The sequence below is a fragment of the Falco punctatus genome (genome assembly GCF_963210335.1).
Source record: "Falco punctatus genome assembly, chromosome: 1".
NCBI lineage: Eukaryota > Metazoa > Chordata > Aves > Falconiformes > Falconidae > Falco > Falco punctatus.
In genome coordinates, this window is record NC_137580.1 from 90,457,435 (window position 1) to 90,482,252 (window position 24,818).

General features: G+C 40.1%; 1 protein-coding gene across 1 annotated transcript; it reads right to left on the reverse strand.

The window, feature by feature from the left end:
* Nucleotides 1-148: 148 nt before the first annotated feature.
* SUDS3 (SDS3 homolog, SIN3A corepressor complex component) lies at nt 149-24,738 on the reverse strand. The gene is made up of 12 exons (XM_080394996.1): nt 21,198-24,738; nt 19,383-19,452; nt 18,329-18,384; nt 17,854-17,925; nt 15,536-15,555; nt 14,819-14,975; nt 11,521-11,616; nt 9,504-9,565; nt 8,595-8,616; nt 7,754-7,859; nt 3,680-3,764; nt 149-294 (listed from the first exon to the last, which is right to left on the reverse strand). The coding sequence occupies exons 1-12, from the start codon at nt 21,361-21,363 to the stop codon at nt 196-198; spliced, it is 1,011 nt and encodes a 336-aa protein (XP_080251122.1). The 5' UTR covers nt 21,364-24,738; the 3' UTR covers nt 149-195.
* Between the last annotated feature and the right edge of the window lie 80 nt (nt 24,739-24,818).

Genomic DNA, 24,818 nt, shown 5'->3' on the forward strand with positions numbered 1-24,818 from the left:
GGGTATCACTAAAGATTTAAGGACTACTGGGGATTATGTGGCCAGCCACAAACTGTCTTGTTAAGAGGTCATGACAAGTGTTCTCTGCCGCTAAGATGAGTGAACAGACTGCCATTCTCTGTTAGAGGTTTGTCTATCAGTTTAAAAAAAAAAAAAAAAAAAAAAAAAAAAAAAAGACCAAGGAAGAGCATACAGTCAGGCAGCTGATCGTCGACGAATCACAAAAACACCTCGCTGCAGCTGTCCCAGATAGATTCTCATCTTTGTGCTGTCACTGGTTTTCCTCACCCAGATCTGCATGAAAGAAGAAAAAAAAAATTAAAGAGGCAGCAGGGAGATATATTGGGGAGAAAAAGGGAAAACCCACAGTAAGCAATACACAGACAAGTCAGTCCAAGTATTCTCATTGTTGGATCTGAACATCTCCGTTACTCAAAGCGCACAGATGATTTAGCTCAACCCCTTCTCCCTCCCCACATTAGGCATTTGCAACCTGAGTGGAAAACAAAAATAAGGTTTCTAACTTTACCACCTTAACTTCCTGCTCAGAACAGTCACAAAGAAAATAATACTCTTTCCAAGCATCATCAAGAAAGTAAGTTTCCTTCTGCTACAGATCATAACAGAACTCTGGCATTAAGCTTTACTTAATCAAGAATAAGTCTCTCTAGATCCACAGATCATAAAATTATCTATCCTGGGATTTACCCAGACAGGTATTAGTCAAATGAAAAGCTTATTCTGATTTTGTTCTGTGAAGCATTTCTCACAATGTATTAAATAAAATTTATCTCAAGATAAAAGGGCCTCTTTTTTAACAATTGCATGGAAGAATTCACCTAACTTGCGTATATACAGTATATTTCAAAGGACAAATTGCTGCCATGGAGGCAGACACTCAAGAGAATTTTTGAGATCACTTTCAAGAAGTTTAGATGCAAGTACTTGTACTTTAAAAATAAAATCTGAGCAAATCTCTTCTGCATTTTATCGTTCTAATGCATTTATACATATTTAAATAAACACATGGAAAATAAGAGTTATCCAGCTCTTAGTACTAGAGTATTTAAGACAAAACACCTTATTTCCTGATGCAAAGGATTATGAAGTTAGTGTTGGCATGCAATTTATCCAGAACTTTTTTTTTAGATATCATACTAGCTACAGGCCCGACACTGTAGACTGATTTAGCTCTTATTTTAATTATAAATTGACTTTATTAACACAAGCCCTCAATATAAGATAAATCTAATATTTGCCTGCATTTGTGCTTCAGTTATTTCCCTAGAGAAATAAAAATCCACAGTGATAATCATATCTCTACTGCAATATTTCCAAGAATTTGGTATGTTTTAATAACCAAAAGAATTAAAAAATCTACAAACTCTGAGCAACTGCACTGAACAATAAACATGTACAGTTTTACATTCTATCACAGTATGATGGAATGGTATACTAGTTTTGCTAAAGTTAAGTGCTTTGTTAAGCTCCATTTGGCAGAAAACTGAAGTTCAGTTTTAAGTGACCACAACAGCAAAATTACTTAAACATTAAAACCACAACAGTGTTCAGAAAAATAAAAGCATCAAGACATACTCTGAACTTCAAACTGATGTTTTAGACATACAATATACTTTGCCATCAGAATGTAACATCTATTAATTCTAAAGAACCGAAGGAGATGGTGAATAGAAACACCAAATCCATCTCTGAATTTCTTTTATTCCTAGACTGTGAAAGCAAAACAAGCTTCCTCCTTTTCCAAACTTCCAGCAAACTGAGATTGCTGAATAAACTCGTGGGAATAATGAAAAACCCCAACACAACAACAACAAAATAATCTTTCCTGCATGTACTGAATAGTTTATTGTTGTCAAAAGGCAAATGATTGAACTGGTTCCATGCACCTGGCCAATGATTTCCACCAATGCAATATTTGATTCACAGCTTCCAAGGAAATCACATTGAAAGTAATAGAAATATATTCTGTTTAGGTCTAAACACATCACCAAGTTTTAAAGAATTTGGGCCTGAGAAGGTATTTTTGGTTTTTTAAAGGGGATTGTCATAGCTCAGAATCCATGTTAGAGGCATGTGGCCAACTACAAAACTCAAATCCAGTTTAAAGAAACTAATTTAGACATTCGTATGAACAAAGATACTTCCGATAACAGTGTTAACTGCTTGCTTTGCCCAGCCACAAGAAGGCAACTGTATGCCATAATATCTCTGATGTTTCTTAGTTAAGTCTTTTCACTTTGAGCATTAATGGAAACGCTGGTGGGGAAACGCTCTGCGCAGATATTTCCAGTAAAGTTCCATTGAATAACTTGGCTCCCTTTAGAAATGCTATCAACGTTTGACTCCAGTCTACAGTTAAGACACCTCAAATCTAGGTCCGCCTTCTAGATTCTAAATTCCAGCAGGAACCAGTAAGATCAGTTTGGCAACCACACTTTTGAATGTGTGATGAAATCTGAGGCATGCACCTTGTATAAGAAACCACCTTCTCATTTCAGTATTCTGCGAAGTATTTATCTCCTTTGACTTTACATTGTTGCAATGAACCATCACAGGGCAGACAAGTGCCATGCCTCCTCCACAGCCTCTCTCAAAAAAAACCCCCACAAACCCCAAAGAAAATCTGTCGTCTCACTTTAAAGTGAAATTCATGCAATAATAATTAACGGATTCCACTTCCCTCAGGTTTCAGTTAAGATGGTCCCAAAAGATTGGGTTTTAATGTTCTAAGTTAACAGTAATAACATTAATCAAATTAGCAGGACTGTATTTTTAATGCGCTCATTAGCACACTACTACTACTTATCTAAATAACCAGCAATGAGCATAACAACTGTTATTGCAAAGGGAACAGTTGTGATACAAAGCATATCCCATATGCAACTCATTTTGTTGAAAATAAAATATTTTCCCTTAGCTGCCAAAACAAATTAAAGTTACTTTATTGGCTGATTAAAGAGAAGTGCATTCAAGTCTGTCATCTCTTTCCTTGGAAGTGTCTGGAATCTGCAAAGAATAAACTGCTCCTTTTGCCCAACTGATGTGCTGCTTAAGCATTAGGCTTATTCCGTAGTGATACTCACATCAATCTTAGGCACACACCTCTCCTCACCTGCTTCTCCAAGTCTTAATCATTAGCCACAAGGAAATCTCAGACAAACGAGTCACCCGCCCTACCTCACAAGCAGGTGATGAATGCTGCCAGCTTACTTCACAGCACATGCACTCAGGTTTAGCAGGAAGAACTTTCTTCCTTTATAACAACTAAATTTTGTGACAAAATTCTTCCTCACCCTCTTCTGGATTTCCAGTGGGATTTTATTTTGTTTAAGTTTTACATTATAATAACTGCAAGTATATTCTTGAAATAATAGAAATTGAACTTATGAATGCCTTGCCAATAAGATGCAACATGTCTGTTCTCCCCATTTTTCCTATCAAACTATTACTTGAAAAATATAGGATTGCTCTTCAGAAACAGAGCAAGTCTCTTCCCATCTCAAGAAGAGATCTCTCAACCCAGTTTTATCTTGGATTCAGCTTCATCTTTTCTGAAAGTAATATTGATTTTCTCCTAGTCCTTACCAGAAAGCCATCTACCTGCCTATGCTGACCCATGGCTTTTCCCATTCCCATGAAAAACAAAGCAGCCCACTACCTCATTGGCGCCCACAGAACTGATCACACAGCTGATCTTAGTGTTCTCTTTAGACTCCAGGTAAATAGCCTGGCTCTTGTGGTACCTGGGGAAAAAAAAATAAATTAAAAAAATGGAAACACATGAAACCATTAGTTGTCCAAAGACTGAGAATACCAACGTTAATAAGATTGATAAGCCTAGGATTCTACAAGCAAGAAATCTGTCTCTCCACACCACCTTCCCCATCTTCACAACACAGTGGGTGGTCTGATACTACACACTTTGCCTCGAAATGATACTTCAAAATGCATAAAGCTCTCAATTCCCATTCAATTCTATACACGGATTACGTGAAGACAAGAGCACCAAGCCACAAAATAGGAAAACTCTGATTTAACAATAAGCCCATATTTCAAGAGTTAATCAAACTAGCCTTTCATATTTCAGACACAGGACAGATTTTAGAAGGCAATTCCATATTACGCCTGATAAAATATGACAAGGCAAATCACAGATACTCAAAAGTTACTCACATTCCCCAATACACAATTACCAGTTCATCACCACCAGCAAAAAAAAAAAAAAAAAAGTGAATTGTACTCAATCAGTCTGTGTATTAAGAGAGACCTCAAATTTCTAATACTGTCTTATTTTGTGAAAATACCCAAAATGGTAAAGTGATGGGTAACTGACTCTGTAAGAAGCTGCATATAACTGCTATAATGAGGCCATATCTAAGCATATCCATTTGTTTCTTAGTGCATTTTGTATAAAACCAAGTAAAAATTTTGAAATTTGTAAACTTGCTTAATTTTATGATCCTGCCTTCCTCAAAGGCTATGTTTCTGGTAAGCACTGGTTCATTCAGGCTCGGAGAGTTCCGTAGACAGACTTACACTGAAACAGGTTATCTGTAGGTAAAGAATCTTAATCAAGAGAGCACCAAAATGCTTTATAGTTATAAAAGCATAACTGTATTTCCACCTTTACCCTAATCACGACGTGCTTCATATTGAACCGGGCAAGCCAAGTTGCAGGATCACTGCAGAGATGTTTTACCCAGTATGCAACTCCCTGCAGTCTGATTGGCTGACAGCCATTTGTCAAAACACATGAATTTGCATAATTTTTACAGTTATTTCTACAATAACCATACTGTAAATATGGAAGTCTTCCAATAGTTTATCCCACAATCACTTCCTACTGGCTCACGTACTCAGAATTTTCACACTGCCTGCCAGTTAACAAGGATGATAGTGTCAGCTTTCAGCCTTCCAAACATACCAATTACCAACAGGCTGGGCTAGGTGAAAAAAAACCAACCCAAATCCTGCAACATTTAGACACATTTGTGCCTGACCATTATTCTTTCTCCCTCGTTTTAACACAAAGTCAGTCAGTGGGTGCCAGTGCAATGCAATACCAACAATGATCTGAGCCCAAACATCTCAGTTTACTGAACCCAGATGTCATTAATTGATATCAAGGAATGGTATAAGCTACTACAAAAAACCAGACCTCACAAAGATAAGACAAAAAGCTCCGTCCAGCAAGTGTCCTACCACACCATGCTGTGCGTGCTTAAGCAAGGAGAATTGATGATCTTGATACAATCAGTGCACAAGCTTCCGAGTGCAGAAGATAGCACTGCAAATGACAACTCTCAAGTGTTATCTGTGCCTGCACAGATAATGAAATAATTTTCCCACTCAAAGCTCTTTCTTTCAGTTTTTGATTATCAGTGAATACCAAAGCTAATAACACACATAACGCAGGCTTCAGTCCCTGGATTTCACATCACAAGTTGCCGTCCATCAGTAAATCTATGTTAGCTGTGCACAGAAAAGGCAAGGTGACAAGTTAGTTCAGCACTTTTTCACTGAAGACTTGTCTCAGCTGTCCCATGCTCCATGCATGCAGAGAGACAAGTCAGCTAAAGGCACAGTAGCCTGGTACATCTCAGTTACACACTCACGTCTCAGGCTTTTGCTGAGTTTATATACCCACAGGGAACAGAGGGGTAGAACTGAGGAAAATCCTTCAGATGAAAAATGTGACGGAATTTAAGTTGGCTTTAAAGAGAAGGAAAGTGCCAAACAACTCTTACTTCTGCAGTAGGTAAAATACAGCACAATGCTGACAAGTGAGGCAAGCAGAAGTAATTCTACTTTCTGCTACACCATATTTTGCTGAGAGGCCAAGATTTTCAACTGCATCTCCATCAGAAGATTGAAATCATTCTGCATTGTTGTATGCAGACAAAGCTAAAAGCAAAAAGATGGTTTGTTTTACAATGAACTGTATTTTAGGATCTGACAGGGGGGCATGGAGCAAATTGGCCCAGGGTAAAAAAAACCTGAATTCCACATCCGTCTGAAAGTCACTATATAAAAGTCTCCGCTTCAGAGACATGTTTGTGAAATGTCTCTGCGAGACCTTAGGGAGTCCATTAGTAGGCTTAAACATTCACTATTTTGAGATAATGGTCTTTCATGGCTGCCATCAGGAAACAGAAAAAGTAGTCACTCTTGAGCTGTCAGGTTTATTATTTCTGGTGCATGCCAGCAGCTACAGCCTTAATACACCTTAGAAAAAATTACCCTCCCACTATCAAGAGTTACTTCATTATTTTAAAATACCATCTACTTTGCACAAGTACTATTACTATCAATCAAAAAATCTAAGCAGGATTATTACAGCCAAAAAATGCACAATACTTATCTTAAAACCAGCATAAGAACAAGGGAAAGACAACAGTCAGACCCCCATGACAACTGAATTCAGCAAGATGAAAATATCTGTTAAGTGTTGTGTCCCAACGAGATACCTTTCAGAGAGAGCTGGTACTTTTGAGTAATTCACTGGGCTCACTGAAATTCTCCCAGGTTTAAATTTCATGGGAGCTTTACTGGCAGATTACTTCTGATTCCATATTTTTTTTTTTTTTTTTTTTTTAACTTGAGCAACACTTCAGTACTCCACACGCTTAAAAATTCTGAAGAACAGTTTATTCATCTAAATATATCCCAGAGGATAGTCACGTCACACAAAAAAAAATTACAAAAGCAAAAAAAAACTTCATGAATTTATGAAATAATTGGTCTGTTCAGCTCATTTTGCTTTACACTTCATGGAAGTTTAAGCTCCAGGCAGCAGCTTTTATCAGAGCTGCATACATTGAACCCTCAATGAAACTTCACTGTCAGAAGACTAGCAGAAGGAAAAACTGACCAACTGTACAAGATGGCTGACGTGTAGAAAACTTCACACCCATCATTTTCCGTGATAAAATTACAACCCCGTCACTTGTTATTTTGAGCCACCAGAACACTAAAGTAGGCTACATGTAAGCATATGACTTGTAAATTGCTTTCTGCTCAAGGAGTACTAGATCACCCCCTTGATTATCCAGTTTTGTATGCCTCATGGATTAAGTTTAAGACCTAGTAAGATTTCTCTGCAGAATTTAATATTTTCCTCGTGGTTTGTGAGGCTTACACAGCTACATGCCCATAAAACTTAACACTGCTAAATTCAATCAGCAATTCTGAAGTTGCTTCTCCCATGTGCGTTTGATCTTTAAAGGTTATTTGGCTTTATTTGAAACATTTTTCATTCTGCTCATCTGGTGCACGACATTTCTTCTGCCACCTTGTGGAACAATGGGCTGGCGTTCCACAAAACTGAACAGCAGGACTGTGAACACTGCCAACACCACTGTACCTGCAATCACAGGGCACCTGTATCCTGACTGACCAGCTTCACAGCTACATCACACCGCATCTGCTCTTGGCTCTCTTAACATTCACTTTGACAAAAATGCTTCCCAAGTGTCACAGTGTGTACCACTGACTCCATGGAAAAGATTTAAGTCTCCTTTTATTTAAGCCAGTAGTTACTCCTAAAAGTCTATGCGGTCTAAACACTCCATTATCACTTCTGATTTACCGAAGAAACAATGATTACCCTTGGAGAAGTTGCTAACCTATGCCGAAAAACATTTCTGTTCTAAAATTCTTTTACAAAAGCAGTTTCTCTCTGCCATCTCCTCACTACACAAAGTGATTAAAAGAGAAATTCACCAGGACTTACCATCTCTTATCATAGTAGAGTTTTCCATCTTCTATCCGGGCTTCAAAGCGCTGTGCTGGAGACTCTGCTGGTGTAGCTGGGAGGTGTTCGGGAGAAGAGGGAGAGGCTGAGAACGGGAGAGAGACTGTGTTTAAAGACCAGCATGTGTCCACCACACCACGGCACATCTGACCGCAGAACTACAATTAATAAGGTCATATCAAGCAGAAATAATAAGCACAGAAAACTACAAACTCACATTTGCATCAGAAAAATATTCTCTATCGGGACAAATAATTCAACCTCTTCCTTGAATATATAAATTATAATATTCAGTGAAATATAACATTTATCTGAAAAAGTGTTCACGGGTAGGTCATAGACAATAATATGTCCTTGACTTTGTTTTAATTCTAATCTATAGTAAAGCAGGGTCAGAATTACTTCAGCAAGCTGGTTCCACTCTGCCTTGAAATGAAGCGTGCAGATACATCTAGAGAGATGAAGGCATAAAGCCATAAGTTCTCAATCCCCCCATCTATCCAACAAGCAGGCAAGGTGCCCAGATGCATCTAAATATAATGGGAAGACCTCTTCACACAGTCAGATTGGCTGAAACATTTTGGGCATAGGACAAAGATGCATATGCCTCCATTCCCACCCCTGACAAACTTCAGAACAGATGAAGAGACTTGACACAGCACCCATTTGCCACAGCAGCTACACAAAGAACAGCAATTACACAGTCAAAACAATTATACAGACAAATTACACAGTCAGCAATTATACAGTCAGTCTACAATATAATTCTCTGTTCAAACAGCATGACTGTGAACGAGTTCCAACGCAACTGTTAACTCACCTGGTCTCTTGGGTGATTTAAGCTACATGGGAAGAGAGCAAAAAAAGCGTTAAAAGATCTGACATGAGCCATAGAAGTCTGCAGTAATAATTTCAGATAGTCTTGCTTTCCATACTCTAAATGCTTCTTTTTTTAAATGTACTGCTAAGTGGCATAACACACATAACACAAAGAGAACAGCATGCTATAAACAGCCAAAGGTGTAAATAATCAGTATCATGATGCACAAGGTCTACAAACTGAACTTCAGAGCATTCAGATAATACACTAAAACAAAACAAACCTATCTAATACACTATATTTTTGAACATGACCTAGCATATCTTAAGGTACATGAAATACAGGAAAATCAATCATCAGAGACGCCTCAACAGCTGGCACAAAAAACACACATGCTCCACTACCATCCTCAAATGCCTTAATGAGCAGGCTCTATTCAAAGAAATTAGATAAGCCTTAATATTTAGCAAGAAAGCAATAGGTTAATCAAATTAGAAAAATTGTAAACAATGCACTCAAGCCAGTTTCCCCAACACTGGGGAAAACTGAAAAAAAACCACCCCACACTAACCCCTAAAACAAAAGCAGCCTGTGATCTCACAGAAAAATATGTTAACATCTGTTCAGCCATGTGGAGGAAGAAACTCAAGATAGCTCATCACTTGGTTCAGATAAAAGGTAACCTTTTCAGATGACAGTCATTGTAATTTGGTTAATTAAACCTTTTAAAATAAAAGGGAGGAGACACCATCTTGCTAAGTCTTTTATTGTGTTACTTGAGAAAGCCTACTGGGATGAAATACTCCCACATTTCAAAAAGGAACAAGCCAGAAAGCTCCGTTCTCTTCAGGGTAAAGCATTAGCTTTCTATTTAAAACAAAGAAATACAAATCAAGCAGTAATTCCTACCTTATTCAGCGTTCTCAGGTCCTCCATTATTTGCTCATCAGTCAACAAATAATTTAGCTGAGGTATCAAGAATTAAGGTTGCCATAAGCTCTTGACAAGCAAGGCTACAAATTAAAAGATCGATGACATTTCACTTCACTAAATGTAAGCCAAAAGGTTTCTGTAAAGTTGCATAAGACTTTAGTGTCACACTTGAGCTTTTTCTGTTATATAAATTAATACAGATCTATCTCCACAGAGCCTCATATTTAGCAGCAAATAAGAGTGCAAAATCATTGTAACTTACTCAGACATAACCATCAATGAAAAACCTTTAGTGCATTGACATTTACTTCATGGAAACAACAAACTAGTGTTTTCAGTGCTTTTCATCTTGCATGTCTGTAGAGAACAATGGGGAAGCTGAAATACAACAGACTCACTTCAGATTTTGCATGGTAAAGCCAAATCCCACCCAAACCTAGGAAAAGAAATTCATCATTTTGCAACTCAGTAAGCAGGAATAGAAAAATAGGGAGAAAAGGGAAAACCTCCACAAAAAAAAACTCAAAAGAGCAACCAGAAAATAAACCCAGACGCACAAAACACATCCTTGTGTGGGTGAGGATAAATAAGAGCCTACCATTCACCTGAAAACAAAACCAAAATCTCAGAACACAGAAGTTAGTGTATTACACACTTATTAAACCTCTGCTGTCATTCCGTGTAGTTTCATAATCGGATCTTCCTGCTTCCCTTCATCTACTGTTCCTCTGTCACTTCTGCTCAAGAAAAACTGAAGTACACAGAAGAAAAACAATATCCAGACAAAGCAGTGGACCCTCTCTCCAGCTTTAATCTACAGTGTTTCTTTGAAACAGCTGTTAAATCAAAAGCATGCAAAGTATTAAACTAAAGTTACTAATTGCTAGGCTGCATTTTAAGGATTTTTGTTCTGATGAACTTTAATCCTCTCCCCAGGAAAGAAAGGCAGACAGAGTTTCATACCGTGGCTGCTGTATCATGCTCAATTAGTAGGTCACGTTCACTATGAAACTCATTTATTTTGGCTGAGATAGGGGCACTAATAAATAGATTTTTCTTCCTGGAAGATTGAACAGAATCTCCAACCAGAAAGAGGTTAATTAAAACTGGAGACGCTTGTGACCGTCCTGCATGAACTCTAGAAGTTCAAGGTTCGATATTGCCTTCAGAAAATGTGAGTCACTCAGCAGTCCTAAGATAAGTTTTTTTTAATCTAAGCCAAACAAGTTTGGAATCTAATAATAAGCCTCTGCAAAGCAAATATCATTGCCTTCCTTTCCAGGTGAATTTAATATACAAATAGAAAAAGTGCCTATCACCACAGAAGAGCTAAAAATGTATTTCCAGAAGCCAAGGGACATTTTAATTAAAAGAAACATGCAAGAAGGCAGTAGAGGATTACATATATATTTTTTTCTCTCTCTCTCCTGATATATAAAATCAAGATGGATTTTAATCTTTTTTTATTTAAAAAACAAATCTAGCGCTCCTTGCTTATGCTATGGATCTCTCCGGATTAGAGATCTGAAGCCTTTATCAGGAAGGGAAAAACTAGTTTGATACGACAAATATGATCTTTCTGGCAAAGGTTTTGTCACATTTTGATATGAGAAAAGCTTTGGCTTATGTAAAAAGCCATTTACTATCTACGGAATCAATTACCTCAGAATTTATATATAATGTTCTTTTAAAGTTTCTCCTTTGTGAGAAAAATTGCCTGAAGTATTTCAAACTATCTTTACTGAGGAAAAAAAAAGTAAAATGCGTTACCTCATGACACTGTAAAGTTTAAGTTAGGGTACCAAGGGATCTCCAAAGACTGGTTGTGTTGTATTATCACACATTATGTATGACAAACCATGCTTCACTATTGCCTAGATTGAAATCTGATCCTAGCACCTAATTTCGTTTTCCTTTCTGCACAAAACAACACAGGTGCAGGTAGCAGGCTGGCTTCAACTCCAATAGCCCTCCGATGACTGTGAAAGGATATCAGGTGCAGGTTTCCTCCTCTTGTCTGGGATAGGAACTGGATCATTTGGTCGTCGCCTCAGTTTCCTTGTCATAATAGGCTTCACTTCCATTGAATCTGTAGAATAATGAAGTTGGAGAGCTGATAAGACCAGAGGGAAAGGAGTACAAAGCTGCTGCTTCTTGCACAAGGAAAATAATCCTTTCTCTTTCATACAGAAAATTGGATGTTTTTTGTGATAGCTTCCAGCATCCAACCTGGAACTGCTGACAGCAAATACAAGTTCTCATTCACACTAGGTCACTCTTCAGTAACAGCATTGCAATGCCATGGTTACAGCTTTCATTTACAGCTGCTTCAGGTACAGATAACAAGCACAATGAGGCTACAAGGATTCAGGGCAAATTTCTTTAATGCTAATGCTATCTGCTTTTGAACAGATCATTTAGAAGGCAAAGTTCATGGAGTTCTTTGCTGACAAAACTTGGATAGTTAATGGCATGTAAAATGTCGGCTACAAATCAACTGCTTTTTTTCTCATCTTCGAGCTCGAAAAATAGCTTTGTCAAAGAAATACAGATAATTACTGCATTCAAGACTGATACAAGTCTGCTGGAGTAATTTTAAACACAAATAGTATTTAAATTCAGATTCTCTAAGTGTTTCAAATTACGATTAATGAAATGAACCTAATTAATAACATGCAGAGCAGCAGTTGACAGGAAGTAAGTTGTAACATATGCACTGTGGAAGAGAAAAAAACTTTAAAATTGAAACGTCTTATCACCAAGTAATTATCTGAAATAACAGTTTGTACAAATATCCACAGGTAGCCTTAACTGAACTAAACTCTCACAAAGCGTTCCTTAATTTATGAAGATACATCTTGAACTGGCAACCAAGAGATCACATCTTCAATACTAAATGCATCATCCCACCTTTCCTTCTATGGGCTAAGAAATATTCACTCATCTTTAAGTACATCTGAATCACATTCTAGGTAGCACTTAAGTCTATGAAGCCTCTGGCTCCCTCTAGACGCTGAAATCTTGAGCAGCTGCGCATGTTCAAAACACACGAAATTACTTTTCTCCTTATCTCAAGAGATGAACGAGGATGACCATGCCACACCTCAAGGGAACAAATATTATGATAAAAGTTCTAAAAAACAATATGAAGTGCCACCCACCGAATGTACGCCAAAGGAAACCTTATCTCTAGCATTCAAAGCTGAATTTGATAACCACTGAACATTAACAGCCCTGTGGACACTAAAAATGTACTTTACTGTGTTGAACGTAAGCTATTCTTCCCATTTGTTAAGACCAATTTACAAGAGCCTCAGAAGAGAGTTTTGAGGCACTTACTCGAGGTGATATATAGCCAAGAAGGCTTTTTCTCCTTTTTAAAAATTAGTTTCAAATGAGTTGTCACAGACCTCTTAGCTATATTGCTTAAAACATGAATAAGGCAGAGAGAACAATTTTCTTCTCTCTTTATCTTGGCATCCTGTATCTTAAAATTGCAACAAGTCAGCTAAAAGTCAGCACTGAACAAGTTTTCAGAAAAAAAAAAAAAACGAGAGTTTGAGTGTCTTACATTTACTGTTAAACATTTGAAGAACCTCAAGATTCTTGAAAGTTTCTTGAAAACTTTATAAAGGTAGTTTTGACAAGCTGCTAACGCACCAACAGATTTAACCTGAAACAGTCTTGCATGAGGCTTAACAGTTAAGAACCACTAAACACTGCTCCAGAACAGGAGGCAACTATTGCAACCCAATGAAGCTGCAATGCTCCCAACATTGACAGACAAGCCTATCCATCAGGTTGCTAACCTGCATCCTTGTAAATGCTGAACTTCCAAAGAACAACGTCAGCTTCAGTATTCTTATTTCTTAGCCTCCAGAACATGTTTACAACAAAATCAGTTACTTCTAAAGCAATTACAGTGCACTTCTGCTAGTTGGGAAGGAAGGAGATAAGGGAGGGCTAGCACACACAGAATGGATCTCTTCTCCACAGTTCCTTACATGCCTTCTCCTAGAGCTGTGTTTAATGGAACAGCTCACCTCTTCAGGACACAACAATGGGAAAGGAACTTATTTCCCTGAAAAGGATTAATCTACTCCCCAAATAAACTAAATACTTTTTTACCCCTCCTCAGTCTCCCTTTAACTCTGCAAATCCAAATCCTGATGTTAACAGCTGTTTCACTGACAGAGAAGGTGGATTCCTTCAGACTCCTAGAACTTTGGTACGCAGATTTCGAAAGGTAAGATCAAGTCAGATCCTGATCCACTAACAAAAAATCTCCTTCCAAGATTAGTACTGCATCCCAACAGACATAGGCATAGGATAACAATAGGAGAGTTAAGGCTAAGACCAGACTAGACTTCGTAATTAAAAAAACCTCAGAGGTCAGGGAAACTGCATAGCTCAAGCTGTTTTCCAGACTAGATTAGCCCTAACCGTTTGTACAAAGCCAAGAGCACTCCTGAATACATCCAAGCAGCTTTTAATTCTCAATTCTGAACACTAATTAAATTATCAGCTTACATAATTTCTGTAGCTACTATGCAACAAAGATATCAAAGGTCTAACTCATGGACAGGCCTCTACAACACAACCAACATAATCTGTCCATGAAGTGAGGGAGCTGCTTTTAGAGAGAATCAAATCAGACTTTTGGTTCAGCATCACAGCAACACAATTTGTGGAGGAAATTAATTACCCCTCTACTTAGCTCCACTGTGTCAATTACTACAAAGCACTGGCAAGGCACCAAGGGTACCAACTGGTCTCACGAAAGAAATCTGTTCATTTAATGTCCATTTTCCAGAGTCTGGACACAAATAAAGCCAGAAAATAGGTTTCCAAGCTACACATAGCATATTTCAACCTTTATTGCGTGCCTTCCTTCAACTTCTTGACCACCTATTACTGGAGCAAAAAAAGGATACAGATTACAAGCTGGCACTGCCAGCTAGGCCAATATTGTGGCATATCTCAATACTTTTATTGCCAAATCACAGCAACTAAAGAAGCCCTTTCTTTGCACATAAGAAAGCCTATCCACTCTGCTGCTTCACTGGCACTATTTTGATTCACCAGTTCATAATTCAGGTCACTGAGTTTTATTATGAACTGCTTTTTCCATTAAAAGACCGCCAATTTGTGTTCTACATCTCCTGGCATTTGGAAAGCTTTATAGCCTTCACACTATCTGGCTACACAAACCAGCACTGCTGCCTTTATATCTTTTTTTCCAAGTGGTGGCAGAGTGGATAAGACATGACAGATGCCTATCTTGTCATTACCTCCTGTTAATTCCATGGTTAGCTTTTCATTCTCAATCATCTTCTTTTTCTCTTCCAACTCTGCAATCAAATTTTCCTTAAGCTCAATTTTCTTATCTTCAAATTCCTTTGCTGCTGCCTTTTTTTCCTTGACGTAATTTTTTTCCACCTGATCTGTCTAATGCAAATCAAAAGAACAAGAAAGTTAACTAAGGAACCAATGAGTCAAGTTAATGATATCACAACAGCTTATTTCAACTGCTATACCGATTAGCTTTTCAGTTCAAAATCATAGCCGGTCCTAAAGATTGTCAATATTCATAATCAACAGAAAACAATATAAAAATGACTAAGCAAGCGGTACTGTACTGGCAAAAGAATTACTTATGTAAAAAAATACTTTAATGTTGCATAACATATCAAGTCTCTAGCAGAGAGTTCTTCCTATTCATAAATAGCACTACCATTTATCACCTTAAATAACGTTTTTAAACAAGCCAAATGCACATCTAGCATAGAACAGCCCAAGAGCAAATACTTCTTTTATTTCTACTCTAATGACAAAGTCCAGAAGTAATATCAACAGTAAGCTTTACTACATCAAAAGTAGCAAAAGTAGCTATAAGAAGAAAAATTCTTTAAATCTTCTAGGAAAACAAGCACAAGCACTATTTGATGAAACAGGAGGCTTATACCTCTTCCATCTAACATATATTTTGATAAATTCGGAGTACTTACTTCCAGCTGGAGGAAGAGTTCTGAAAGACAAGAAAGACTTAATTTATTATCTTCAGAGATGCACAAAATTATTTGCCTAACATTTTAAATCATTGAGTATTGCAGCCAAGCGAGGCAATGAACCAAACAGCATACGCACTCATCCAACCTCTACTTGCTTCAGTTTTAAGCTGAAAATAAAGTAACTATAAAAACCCCTACAAAAATACGTTGTTAACTGAATTTTTCTACAGATTGTCAGGCTGATTTGCAAAGCTTACACAGCATTATTCTGTACTATTCAGTTTAGCTACTATTCCCAGCAGTACCAAGCATGCAGTCCATCTTTCTTCCGGTTTAATTACAATCACTTAATATTAGATACAAACTTTCCAGACAGAAGCCTGAAACATGCAGCTGAATGTATGGTTGGCAAAAATTCACAGTTTAAGCCAACATCATGAATTTCAGCAATGAGTCGTTCAGAAATAATTCTGCAGCTGTTAGAAGATTAAACTGCTCAACTCACATGTGTCTGATTTCAGGCTGTTTGTGCCTGAGAAAACAAGTAAGGAAATTCTTATCTATCACTGAAGGTTAACGATAACGATTAGTTCAAGTCAGACCTATGGATGAGGCGAATGGATTTCTGGGTGTGCAATGATGTTTGTGCAATTCCTAACAACCTGAAATCAAGCAGGATGGGACCCTTCTTGTGTTTCCTGGAGGACACAATGCCCAAAACAAAGGTTTTACTCAAGACAGTGTCAAGAAAAGTAAACTAAAGCACCTGATCAGTCCTCAGGTCACTGTATTTCACCAGCATTATTAAGCTTTGGCAAAACCTGAAATAGTTAATACTTCTGTAAAGATCACAGCCTTCAAATATGTTTTGGAGAAGACTGTAGTAGCAAAGTACTACTGTGCCTTTTTTAAATAATTTTAAAAACCAACAAAATAGATACCAAAGATAATAACGGCCCAACAGAAATCAAACCTTTTGTTTGCAAAGGGTCTACCAATTGAGTGTGAAAGCAGTATCATGGAGGTAATCAAATACAAGTAAATCTAACCTGTTGCTTTAATACCTTCGAATTAAAAAAAAAACAAACCAACACCAAACCCCAAAACCTAAACATGGGAAGAGTACACGTAGAAGACCATTCTTCCTGTAGTACTAGACAGTTGTGGGTTGGGTTTTTTTTTAATCTTAAAATTGAAAGTTATCACCATCTGCCCTCCTGTGGAAGAAATATGTTGCTGCAGCAATGGTCTTTGCCAGCCAGAAAAACAAGGTTGCAGTTAAGTCTTAATTTTTTCAAAACAACCCACTACTGCTAGAATTTCATGTACGCTAGAGCTGCATTCATCTCAGAAGACAGATTCCCGTTAAAAAGAAGTAGTTCAACTCAAATTCCTCAAGAATCCTTTACCATCCCAAGCACTTGTAGAAAGACACGATTTATACTATTCAAAGGATGGAGTACGTTAGCCATCATATAATTGTCACTGCCTCTGTTTTATTTCTCAGAGTAATGGCCCAGGCACTACAGGATTCATCCGACTTTTCTAAAGGAAGAACAGCTGCATTCCCCATTTCCACATAATAGCTTCTAGAAAGGGCCTGCTTCAGTATCCAAGATAAGAACCTACTGGAAAGAAAACAAGAAAGAGCAAGGGCAAGCAAACAGATCTGATTTCCAAGCCATTTCTCTGCAGTAACACACTAAAGGCTACCCCAGAAGGGCTGAGAGCTAAGCACTTTCAAAATTAACTTGGGCTTTCACTCCTGAAACAGAGCGGAACACAAAGTACAGGCAGCCTATTCAGTATGGCAGCTATACAGAATGACAGTTTCAGCAGCGGCAAACCCTTTGTATTCATTGTTCCAGAGCACAAAACAGATCTTTAGGAAAGCACTTAGTCCTAACTTTCTATTCCTGCAAACTGAAGGAAACAGTGCACGTCAAGGTTTCAGACAAGCTGCACAGAAGAACACACCAAAATGGGAGACTGTAGGATAGGCATGGTGCCAGATTGAAATGAAATTATTTTTTTTACTTGCTCTGTTTCACACACATGAAGATTAAACCTGTTTATTCACATTTAGTAAACAGTCAGCAAAAAATGCTGACAGGGGGTGTGTGTGTGTAAACCAAGCTAGATTCAATCACCCTTCATGCACTCTCAAACAAGCCTACACTATACCCTTGGAAGCAGAATCACCCTTTGCTTCAGCAAGTTCCTTTTCTTTAGGAGACAGAACTACCATGATTTTTCTTCAAGTGTTATAAAAACTTTAAGTTGTATGCAGTGTCTTAGAAAGAAATTCAGCTTACCTGCATTTCGTATCCTTTCTTTGTACTGCTGGTCCAACTTTTTCATTCTTTTCTGATATTCCTGAAGAGTACCTAGTTGAAATAAAGAGTACATAGTTGAAATAAATTTTGGATTCCCACTGGAACATTTTTATTCCCAAGTATTAAATTCTCAAGGACCCACACACTTCAGACACGAATACTAATATCTGAAATCAGAAAGCGACAGATCTAGTTTGCTTATTTTGATAAGCACCTTCCCTGTTTTTTCAGAACACTGACTACTTTTAAGAAATGCTTTAGTACACAGAGGCTTAACAAGTATTCAGAGGGAAAACCAATGGGAAGTGGCTGACATTTTTCACGCAGCAGCATGAGCATGGACATTCAGTGAAGGATGCTGCTTACACCTTTCAAAACCCTCATCCTTCTGTGACCTTTGAGAAGTGCTGAAAATTGTTTGGGGAAAAAAAAAAGTATCCCCTTCAAAGCTTACCTTCTTGCAATTGTTGTAACTGCCTCTTAAGAGATGCCAGTTTGTCCTGATACATCCTGCAAAGACAGAGAGCATGCAACTTCACTTTGAAAAACAAGCATACGTAGCTTATTTCACCATCTGTTTATGTTATAACATGTTTACACATAATTAAAAACTTTCCAGAAGAATTTCAGGAAAGAAAAACAACTAAAAGAATATTATTCAAATGAAAGGTTATCATTCTGTCTAACACCCTTGCGACTCCATTGGTTTTAAAATGCACCTAAACCAATTATTTTGGGAACAGTTCAGGGTAAAATAGGATTTTAATTTTTTTAAAGTGCTGAAATCTAAAATGACATTTAGATCTGTAGATGCCACAAACTTTACAATAGAACCAGTCTGCCACTTTGCCAAGCCTTAATATTTATGTATTGGTTCCCTACTTATAAAACAGAAGGCATTTCCTCACATGGATCTCGACATTATAAAAAGAAACCCATAGTCTATTCCTGGCGCTGTTGCAAACTTGCATTTCCTTTACCATATCTCTTATTTTTTACACAGGCCAAGTTTTCCCTGACCTGCGTAAAAACAGGTCTCTGCCAGTAAGCAAGGACACTAAGCACTGCAAATACACCTAAACATCAAGGGGAACTATTTCAGGTCTCCAAAAAACCCACCTTTTGGACAGGACTAGCATTCTATTGTTTAAGAGATTTTAATAGGCATCTCCCTTTTTGCTTGGCTTATATAAAGTATATCCCTTATTTTATTTAAAGGATCTCTCTGCAAAAGTATTTGTTTGCAGCAAAGCTCAGCTGCTCCCAGCAACTTGTACCTATTTCTTCATCCAAAACAGCAGCAATATTTAAGTTTCTTGAATAAATATAGAACAGAGAAAGTTACTGAGGAGAGAAAAAATACAAGTATATGGACTCATTAGCTATTATATTGGACTAGGCACTTAAAAAAACCCAGTCTTGGCCCAAAATATTGCAAAGTTTTGTGCAGAAAAGCACCCCAAACAAACAGAACATTAGCTTACTTTTGATAGGAATGGGTTACTTACTGTTCTTTCATTTCTACAAAGTCCTCTTCCTCATGTTTTGCCAGGTCTGTTTCACTGGCATCCTCAGTATCTAAACGAGGTACAGAATGACTTGTTAAAACTAAAGTAGTATTTAATAAAACCACAACCCACAAGTAGTAAATTACTTAAAAAACAAAGAAACAAACAAAAAACCTCCCCAAACCTCAGGTAATTTAACCTCAAATACACAACCAGGTAGGCCTCTGGAGAGATGAATTCAGACATGAAATGAATAGTCTCATCTCTTTCCTGCAACTGCAAGCTAACATACGTAAATCCTCTGGTAGTTCTGCAGTGATGTTTACTTACGTCAAGTCTAAACAACTTTAACTTCAGATAGTCTGGTAATTTCTTCCCTGTTTAAGACAACAGGTTCTACATTAACGCCCACACATACGAAGGTGAGTGAGAAACAGTCTAAAGACTCTGAAAAACATTTCACAGATTTCTTCCTATGGCTTCACCCACGACATAATATACATGGAAGACAATGACTGAAACAGCTGTAATCAATTCTGCATCTTGACCTGAATGAAAGTACTATGACTAGATGCTGTTGTGGTTGAGCACAAAGGTCTCGCTAAAGAAATCTTGCTGTGATCTGAACTTGACTTCTCAGCCACATGTCACATGCAAGTACTTCAACATCTATACATAACAAATACCAGCACCACTATAAAGATACCCCCAATTTTATGAATAGATAATATAAACTATAAACAAATAAACTAGCATGGGACTGCTAGTTTTCTGCTATGCCTTTTCAGGCTTCTACCTATAAGATGTTGGTAGCCAAGAATTGATTATCTTTCCTCCCCAAGGAGAGGTCAGTGTCTCCAGGCTGGAGTTGTGGTGAGCAGGGTACAGCTGTAAAGCCAAAACTACAGCTACATTCCTTACATATGGACGGGGCACACCAGCCCCTTAAATCAAACCTTTCTCAGATTTTTCTTAAAGTATAAGCAAACAGTTTAAGCTTATATGTATTAAGATAAAGCTTAACACACCAATGATAAAACAAAGAGTTTTAACTGCAAGAAAGACACATAGGTGTCTAGGTCACTATAAAGGACTTCCATACTCAGTTTACGTGCGGGCAGGCAAGGAGAGCCCCCCACTGTCACCTTTCCCAAGGAGCTGTAGGTTTGGCTCTAGCACCTCATTCATGAGTACCAGGTGTGATGGAGGACTGGCTGACAGAGCAGCGGGCACTGTCCAACAGTCCTTCTTCATCTCCCTTACTTGTTATTTTATGCATCCTACACCCCAGGACAGTCCAGGGTTTACTTCCATTCCCCCTTTACTGCTTTCCTGGTTCTTCTACAAACCCCCCCTTTCCTCTCAACATCCTCTTGCGCTCCCCCTGACTTCTGCCCAAACTTTCCGCTACCTTAACCGCCTCCTTCCCCCTTCACGCCACAGAAATACGACCAAGCATCAAGCACTGGGCTTCTCCACCGCTTTCGCCCTGTGGTCCCATACACCGAATCCCACCTCCCCAGGGCTCTCCCCTCACTCACTGCCTCTCCTTCACCCGGGAAACTAATCCCGCCTCTCCATCGGCTTCACTTTTCCACTCTTCCACAGGGTACCCCAGCAATCCAACAGGCCCTTCCCGCATTTTCTTCGCGTTTTCTTGATGCTCCAGACCAACTCTCCACCAAACACCCCCCTGCACCTCCTCGACCGGTCCCCTCCAACGCGCCATCACGGTGAGAGCCCCCAGGGGCCGCAGCCCCCCCTCTCCCGCACTCCTCCAGGGCTCCCCCAGCCCCTCACCGCCCCGCTACCGACCCTCATCGGAATCGCGGGCCCGAGCGCTCCGCTCTCCGTCCTCCTCCTCCGCGCTCTCCAGCTCCTCCTCCTCGTAGTACTCGGGGCCGGGGGGCATGGCGCTGGCGGGCGCCCCAGGCGGAGCGGGGGCCGGCGGCGTGGCAGACACCAACCCGGCCGCGCTCATAGCGACAGGACGCAGCCGCCACCGCGGGCCCGCGCCTCCGCCCGGCGCTCGGCAACGGCGCCAGGACCCGCGCCGCCACTTCCGCTTCCGGCCGCCCGCCCCACTGCCGGAGCGCCGCCGCCCGGCGAACGCGGCGGGCACCTAAAGGGGGTCCTTGGCGCAGTGGCGGCCCGCCGGTTCGAGTCCCGGCTCCGCCGGCAGCGTGGGTCGAGGGTTAAACCATGCTTGCTGTGGGCACCCTGCGCCAGGCTGTACTCTATAGGGGGTTTATGGGGGGGAGCGGGGGCTTTGCTTCGATCTCCAGACACCTGGAGGCCTGTATCACAGGCCACAGACACACAGCGGTGCTGTCCAGGAGCAGGATCCTGCAGGGGTGGGAACGGGCTTGTTAAAACACTTAATGCTGCCCTTTCCTATTTATTTATTTTTCTTTTTAATACAGAAATCACTTCCTTGTTCCTCTGTACTCTCAATAGAGCACCACCACAGTACTGTGATCTCACATTCACCCAAGTGAAGCAGTTGATTCCTGCCAGTAAACAGCAGCTTTCACAGAACAAGCATCCAAACCCATTACGAATGCCTCACGTCTGCCAGGTACAGGTATACCCTGGCTAGACACTGCTACAAAATTAAGGACCAAGATACAGATCCTGCAGTGAGATTCACATGCAGGAACCATTAAAAAACAACAAAAAAAACCCATTCATATGGATCCCACTCCATATGAAAGTGCCTCCCATTGATATTTCAGGCTAAATATTTCATTTTGCCCTTTTCTGCAACTCTTAAGTCAGCTGGGAAGAACCAATTAAGCCTCCTTGCCTCCAGCAGAGCCATATGAAATGCTTACCTTAACAGTTGTGAGGTGCATTCCTCAAATGCACAACTTATTGACTCACTAAGATAGTACGAACACCTCACCAAGGGAAAGGAAAGAGAATAGGTTGTATCTGAAGGAAGACTGAACTCAAACACACTGCAGTGCTTTTTCAAACTTGCTGAAACGGGTGTTTGGCAGCCGCGGGGAGCACCAGGTCACACTCTTTGTTCTGAAAAAGAACTGTAATAATGCAATGTATGCACTTTGCTTTCCTGTAGTTCACCCCAAAAGTCTGTTTGCCCTGACTGACAATTTTTAACTTGGAACACCCATACAAAGTATGCCCGGTATCTTTTTACATAAGTAAATATTACCTTTTACAGGAGATGAGGCTGTGACACAGCTAAAAGTCAACCCTACCAGGCGCAGTTCCCAGAGCTCAACGTCCCATTAGAGGGCATTTGACCATTGGCACATGGGAGATACTATGCCAGAGCTGCTCACCACCCCTCTGTTGACAAGTAATGGTATGTGCTAGGGGTTATCAGAATCTTGGAAAGCAATCCTTTTACCTTTCCCCTTACTCAGGGCAGCCGTAGCTGGCAGGGCTGCCCGTGGCCACAGGGTGAACAGGAAAGGGTGTGGTGGCGGCTGCCACATCACATGAGCTGACTGGGTGCCCAGACTTCACCCAGTGTCGATGGGTTTGTCCTCTCCCCGCAGACATGCACCTGGCTTGAATTGTTTAAATAACTTTCCCAAACTCATACAGTCACAGAGTTAAAAACAGAGGTGGAACTGACCAAAGCTCTTTCTTCGAACTAACCAGAGCACCCTTAAAGCTTTATAAACACTGTTTTCCGTATCTACCCCATTTCCTGTCTGTATCTCTTCCATCTGTCCACACATTTAGCCCACCAGCTCCCCTGCAAGCCTGGTTTGTACTGCTGTGAATACCAAACTCGTTGCAAGTGTGCCTGAACCCAGGCTGCCCTTCCGAAGTTAATTTATCCTGCGCTGCACTGCCTCAGCACTTTGTTTGTCTGAAGCCGATTTATTCTTTAAGAGCAGCCGATCTTTCACACATCACACAAAGGGCAGGTGCGTTTACTAATAGGAGAGCACGCAGGAACCCTTTGAACAGAGGGAGCTGTGTGCAGCTGATGAGTAAGAAACTGCATACAGCTGCTGATGCAAAAATTTTGAGCTCATTCTGTGGTCAAAACTAGAATCTCACTTGCTGTTGCTCCCTCCGTACTAATTCCTCATGTTTAATATTAGCCTTCTGGAGACACCCTCTACTGTCATCTCTCAGGCATTCAGTGGGAACCCAAGGGAGGCGTTTCAGCTTGAAGGAATGCCATGTTTCCCTTACAAATGCAGAACCTTAACTGTCTACGCCCCAAACAGCTATCAGGGAAAGTCTAAACTTCTCTGTCAAGCTATTGTTCTTGGCTCATATTTTAATGGAAGCTGTTTTTCTCATCACGACTCATTTATTGTTGTATATATATTCACTCAGTTTGAAGAAAGATTTCTGCCTCCTGCTTTGTCAGCATCAGCTATGCACAGAGTAGCTGACACAGAAGTCATTGCTCACAATGTTTTCCTTTCCATTTGCAAGAAGTAGAGGAAAAAAAAGGTTATGAAGCTCAGCTTATAAACAGAGAACATGGCAACTCATTTATGGTATGAATTACATGACTGCAATGATAAAACCTGTAATATAGTACCATGGCCTTTGAAGAACAGAATGCATACAACCATAGCCTGGCACACATGGCTTTCATGTGTACCTCTGGTTTCAAAGAGCTGTATGATGATGGCCCTAGAAGGTGGCTCAGGAGGAGAATAGCTGTCAGAAACAAGTTAGTAGAATGAGGTTGCATGAGGTATTGGCAGAAGATAAAGCTCTGCTCCTTCAGGTTTGTTGAGCAAAAAAATAATAAAAAAACAACTATCAAAGAATAAGCCACTGTGAGCCTCTACAGCAGTAAAAGAATGTTTGCCTCTAGATTCAGAGGCTATAGGGAACCACAAAGTGTGTTAGAAACTGCATTAAATCACCTTACCCTGTCTCTGCTCTGAGCTCTTCCTAATCCAGATCTCTTAACCACTGCTAAAGCTCCTTCTTCTCCTTTGAGGCCTTTCCTCCTCAATGCACATACCATTGGCAAGTCAGATCTTCTTTTTTTTTTTTTTTTTTTTTTTTTGGTTACTAGGATCATCTTCCTGCTGTGATCTGCCACAGGACACCCAGTCGTTGCCAAGAGTCCCCCAACCCTGACATCAGGTATTAAAACCTGCTTTTTTACTGGGCCGCGACACGGCTCCCTCAGACACCCGAGGCTCCTACAGGCCCGGCCCCGGCCCCTCACACCCCTGGGGCCGACCCCTCGAGCCCCGAGCCCGCTATGGGCGGCGACATCGCCTACCCCAGGCCCTGAGGGGCTCCCCCCCGTCCCGGTTTGGGGGGCGGCCCCCCAGCCACTAACTGCGGCGGCCAGCCCGTGACCAGCCCCACGGAGCCCTCGCTCCCGCCGGGACCGCGCAGGCGGCTGAATCGAGCACCGATGCTACAGGGGGGCGATCGATGAGGCGGCGCCGCTCCGCTGCCTGCCCGGGTAGCCGA